This window comes from Ranitomeya imitator, chromosome 5 (assembly GCF_032444005.1).
Source record: "Ranitomeya imitator isolate aRanImi1 chromosome 5, aRanImi1.pri, whole genome shotgun sequence".
Classification (NCBI taxonomy): Eukaryota; Metazoa; Chordata; class Amphibia; order Anura; family Dendrobatidae; genus Ranitomeya; species Ranitomeya imitator.
Window position 1 is genome coordinate 313,474,793 of NC_091286.1, and position 6,000 is coordinate 313,480,792.

At 38.4% G+C, this 6,000-nt stretch overlaps 1 protein-coding gene across 2 annotated transcripts in view; it reads left to right on the forward strand.

Moving 5' to 3' along the window:
- Positions 1-5,757, forward strand: part of MCHR2 (melanin concentrating hormone receptor 2) — a 597,452-nt gene extending 591,695 nt beyond the window's left edge. For both annotated transcript variants that reach the window (XM_069767992.1, XM_069767991.1), the window contains one exon: positions 4,048-5,757. In XM_069767992.1, coding sequence (XP_069624093.1) covers positions 4,048-4,372 — 325 coding nt within the window. In that variant the 3' untranslated portion in view covers positions 4,373-5,757. The remainder of the gene's footprint in view (positions 1-4,047) is intronic.
- Positions 5,758-6,000: the final 243 nt, after the last annotated feature.

A 6,000-nucleotide genomic window follows, 5' to 3' on the forward strand; every position in this document is an offset into this window, starting at 1 on the left:
ATGAGCACAATAGTTTTGTTCCCTTCTTGCCAACTTAAATTTTTGTGATTTAGGGTCTATACATCCTTAACATATGTGCTCACATGTTTATTTCTGGGTACCTATTATGGGCATCCACCTTATTTTGGGTAGGTTTGTCCCGTTGCTGTTTGCTGTCTTCTGTTTCTGTTTTTTTATCTGGCTTTTTTAATTTTTCTTTTATTATTTTTTATTAAGATTTTTTACCTTCTGGTTCTCTTTGGGCCTTATTGGACATCGGACATTGGAATTGAGAGGATTACCATCTTGCTACGTCAAGAATCGTGCTGGGGAAATTAATCAATTAGTGTCATTATGTTTGTGATAACTATCTTGGCCAGTAGTTAGTGTAACTTTTTTATATAATGATTGTGTGACTATGCACTTTTTATGCATTATGTATGTTTTGTTCTATATCATGGCTTATCATGTGTCTCACTGTTATTATATTTCTATTTATATCTATAGTAGTGCACAGATGTGTATATGTTTATAATACAATATGGTCAACATTTGTGGCCATTTGTATTTATATATGGCACATTGCAAATTGTCAATATATACATATTTGTTTATATATCACTCATTTGTATTTAGATTTACTAATGATTTTTTTCCTTCACAGTACCATTTTTGACATATAATTACTTTTCTGCTTTATTTTACTTTTCGGGTTCACTGCGCACTTATTGGTTTATATATTTTATGTGTTTGACTGGTATACCGGCTTTCTTGTATACTTTTAGCCATGGTTACCGTCATGGCAACATTTTGTTGCACTCCATGTTTGTTATTGGCGTTCCCACAGCAACGGGTAGTTTTGTTGCCCGATATGATGTTGATCATACTCAGTACATGCGCTTTGGAGCTCTATCTGTGTAGCTTTCGGTTGTTGACATAGTAACATACTTACGGGATGTTCCTGGTGGTTACCAGGGTAACTGGAACTTGTCTTGCCGGATGGGATGTCAACAACACACGTGACATGCGCTCCGGTGTCTGGTCATCAATATGATAATGTTGGTCCCACGTGGGGTATGATTGTTATGCACAAGTGCGATATCCTGGCAGTGACTGTTTCTATCTCTGAGCTATTAGTGACGGCTGAGATCCAACTGCTGGGAACCCAACAAATTCCCCAAACAGGGTTCTGAAGAGCTCCATGTGAATAGGGTGGTTGTCAATTATGCATTATGCTGCATCACTAATTCTTATGTGAGTGCCAAAGACCACCAAAACTCGTCTCAACTATCTCCAGCGGTCTCTTTAATTATTAAATGAGTGGCAGTGTATTTGATTAACCATGACACCAATTTCTCAAAGTAGTTCAGAGCCCCAGTTCTTGGATTTATTGGGGGTTGATGTAGTCATACCAACAGCAATCCCAAGCCCCATATGATTTGATTGGTGGTTCATCATGTGCACTGTCATTACATTCATTCTTGAAAATGGGAATTCCCAAGACCAACCAAGTTCAGATTTGCTATCCCCCAGTTTACTTAATAATTAATGGATCAGCAGTGCACTTGATTGACCACTATGGCACCAACATGTACTATAGCTCCTCAGAGCCCTGATTCTCAAGATCAGTGGGGGGCCCCAACATTGTCCAATGGATGAGTGATAACTTCGAATCTTGAGAGTACCCTGTTAAATCTGCTGCATGAATAATCTGACTTACTTTGTCTTTATTTTTTTCAATCTGTTAACCAAAATGTGTTTGCAAGAAAATGAATTCTTCTCAAATTTTATAAAACATTGTATTTTCCGGAATATGGATTTTTTGCAATTCCCTCTGTGTGTATTCGGCAAAATAGTGGCTGTCATTTTGATAAATCATAGAAGCCCAGCAAAAAAAAATAAAAATAAACATCTCATTTGTTCGACCACTATTGTCAGTTCCTCTGTAACTCTTCTTTTGCCTTCCCCTGTTGTATGCATCTTCTTCAGCCTGTTTCACTCTGGGCCAGGGCTTTAGCATGATTGACATCCCTGAGTGCTATAAATATCTGCCAATCAGCAAATATTTATCAGCCAGGGGTCATTTCATAGCCTTTTTACAGATTAATAAATTATTCATTGCACAAAGACTACCATTGTTCTCAATGTGCTGCCAAGAAAGATGTTTTTTTCTGCAACAAAAAAACTTATTTAATTTGATAGGCTGGAGAGAGAGTTGCATTCCTGAAGAAATAGGGTGCCATAAAATAAATATTAATAATTATTAGTTGGACTATGAACTATATTCCTAAAAGTTTCATATTTGCTCCAAATGGACATTTGGATCACCTCCTGTAGCAGTACCTGATGTGACTGCAAATTCTGCATCCCTTATTGATATGTACAGTACAGACCAAAAGTTTGGACGCACCTTCTCATTTAAAGATTTTTCTGTATTTTCATGACTATGAAAATTATACATTCACACTGAAGGCATCAAAACTATGAATTAACACATGTTGAATTATATACTTAACATAAAAGTGTGAAACAACTGAAATTATGTCTTATATTCTAGGTTCTTCAAAGTAGCCACCTTTGCTTTGATGACTGCTTTGCACACTCTTGGCATTCTCTTGATGAGCTTCAAGAGGTAGTCACCGGGAATGGTTTTCCAACAATCTTGAAGGAGTTCCTAGAGATGTTTAGCCCTTGTTCGCCCTTTTGCCTTCACTCTGTGATCCAGCTCACCTCAAACCATCTCGATTGGGTTCAGGTCTGGTGACTGTGGAGGCCAGGTCATCTGGCGTAGCACCCCATCACTCTCCTTCTTGCTCAAATAGCCCTTACACAGCCTGGAGGTGTGTTTTTGGTCATTGTCCTGTTGAAAAATAAATGATGGTCCAACTAAACGCAAACCGGATGGAATAGCATGCCGCTGCAAGATGCTGTGCTAGCCATGCTGGTTCAGTATGCCTTCAATTTTGAATATATCCCCAACAATGTCAACAGCAAAGCACCCCCACACCATCACACCTCCTCCTCCACGGTGGGAACCAGGCATGTAGAGTCCATCTATTCACCTTTTCTGCGTCGCACAAAGACACGGTGGTTGGAACCAAAGATCTCAAATTTGGACTCACCAGACCAAAGCACAGATTTCCACTGGTCTAATTTCCATGTATTGTGTTCTTTAGCCCAAACAAGTCTCTTCTGCTTGTTCCCTGTCCTTAGCAGTGGTTTCCTAGCTGCTATTTCACCATGAAGGCCTGCTGCACAAAGTCTGCTCTTAACAGTTGTTGTAGAGATGTGTCTGCTGCTAGAACTCTGTGTTGCATTGACCTGGTCTCTAATCTGAGCTGCTGTTAACCTGCGATTTCTGAGGCTGGTGACTCATCCTCAGAAGCAGAGGTGACTCTTGATCTTCCTTTCCTAGGGCGGTCCTCATGTGAGCCGGTTTCTTTGTAGCACTTGATGGTTTTTGCCACTGCACTTGGGGACACTTTCAAAGTTTTCCCAATTTTTTAGACTCATTTCTTAAAGTATTGATGGCCACTCGTTTTTCTTTACTTAGCTGCTTGTTTCTTACCATAATAAAAATTTTAACAGTCTATTCAATAGGACTATCAGCTGTGTATCCACCAGACTTCTGCACAACACACCTGATGGTCCCAACCCCATTTATAAGGCAAGAAATCCCAATTATTAAACCTGACAGGGCACACCTGTGAAGTGAAAACCATTCCCTGTGACTACCTCTTGAAGCTCATCAAGAGAAAGCCAAGAGTGTGCAAAGCAGTCATCAAAGCAAAAGGTGGCTACTTTGAAGAACCTAGAATAGAAGACATCATTTCAGTTGTTTCACACTTTTTTGTTAAGTATATAATTCCACATGTGTTAATTAATAGTTTTGATGCCTTCAGTGTGAATGTACAATTTTCATAGTCATGAAAATACAGAAAAATCTTTTAATGAGAAGGTGTGTCCAAACTTTTGGTCTGTACTGTATGTGATGAAATCATAAAAGATAGTATTGAATTATTGTTAATCTTATGAGATTGTGTAATTTACCTTTTTTTCATTTTTCAGCTACAGCAACAGTTTACCCAGACAAAGAGTTCTACGACTGACCAAGATGGTGCTGGTATTGGTGGGAGTATTCATTGTCAGTGCAGCCCCCTACCACGTAATTCAGATTGTAAACCTTCAGATCTCTCAACCCACAATCATTTTTTATGTCAGCTACTATTGCTCCGTTTGCCTCAGCTATGCCAGCAGTGGTATCAATCCTTTCCTTTATGTACTACTTAGTGGAAATTTTCGCAAAAGACTTTCCGAATGCACAAAAACTAAGATGAAAATATCAGAACGTGAGCTGAACAATTTTGATAACACATTGAAATCAAGTTTTTAGGTGATATTATTGAAGTAAATATTATTTAATGAATGTATTTATTATTACATTAAAGGGGTTTTCAGGGCTACATTACCGAATTGAGTTAATGTGTTATAAGCACAGTATCACGATTCTCCTGTATTGTAAGTGTGAAATGGACATTCACGTGACCGTAAGTATATGAATTGAATAACAATAGTCTCCTGCCAACTAGATTCACATTTGAATCTTATCTTTATGTTCTATAGAAGCAATCTGATGATAATTTAGTTGGCTGCAAGCATGAAAACCTCCTTTTCATAACTGTGAAAGTAACTTACTGTCACTGCTCCCCTATATTCCTCCAGGAAGTATGCAGTAACATGACAGTTACATATCTAGTTGTAGCTACGAGCTGACTAGATTCTCATAAATTTTACATTGAGGGAAATTTATGTGAATTATAGCTGGAAACATGACCACAACTGTGCAAACACACACTTGACGTCACATAACCACTCACAGGGGAATGCAGGGGAATTGTGAAAGTCTGCGCATAGCACACTGCCACGATTCAGTACACTGCACTCATAAAGAGTTACTGCAGAAAATTGTTTACACCCTGAAAATCCCATTAATTTTTATTTATATCTACTGTAGGATTCTGCCTCTTAGAGGTCTCATTAATAACATTACTTAAATCAATGTATAAACACTGTATAGGATGCACCTTTTCACTTATAACACAAAGCAGCTTCCACAGACCAAGGTCCTAGTCGACTGAGGAAGCAGGGTGAAGCGCACGTTGGAGCTTGGGACTCTACTGGGTAGGCCCATTGTTTTCATTATCCTCTACTGTTATGCGTAGAATCTGCATATTGCAATTGTGTTAATGATTGCAATGATTTTTCTTTTTATTGTATGCACTTTTGAAACTTATGAACATATCATGACTATTGGTAAATCCCCCTTAGAGGCAATTGATTTCTGGGATGTCTTTAAATATTAAAGACACACTGCTCAGAAAAATAAAGGGAACACTTAACCCCTTCATGACCTTGGGATTTTTCGTTTTTCCGTGTTCGTTTTTCACTCCCCTCCTTCCCAGAGCCATAACTTTTTTATTTTTCCGTCAATTTGGCCATGTGAGGGCTTATTTTTTGCGGGACGAGTTGTACTTTTGAACGACATCATTGGTTTTAGCATGTCATGTACTAGAAAACGGGAAAAAAATTCCAAGTGCGGTGAAATTGCAAAAAAAGTGCAATCCCACACTAGTTTTTTGTTTGGCTTTTTTGCTAGGTTCACTAAATGCTAAAACTGACCTGCCATTATGATTCTCCAGGTCAGTACGAGTTCATAGACACCTAACATGACTAGGTTATTTTTTATCTAAGTGGTGAAAAAAAATTCCAAACTTTGCTAAAAAAAAAAAAAATTGCGCCATTTTCCGATACTCGTAGCGTCTCCATTTTTCGTGATCTGGGGTCGGTTGAGGGCTTATTTTTTGCGTGCCGAGATGACGTTTTTAATTATAGCATTTTGGTGCAGATACGTTCTTTTGATCGCCCGTTATTGCATTTTAATGCAATGTCGCGGCGGCCTAAAAAACGTAATTCTCGCATTTCAAAATTTTTTCTCGCTACGCCGTTTAGCGATCAGGTTAA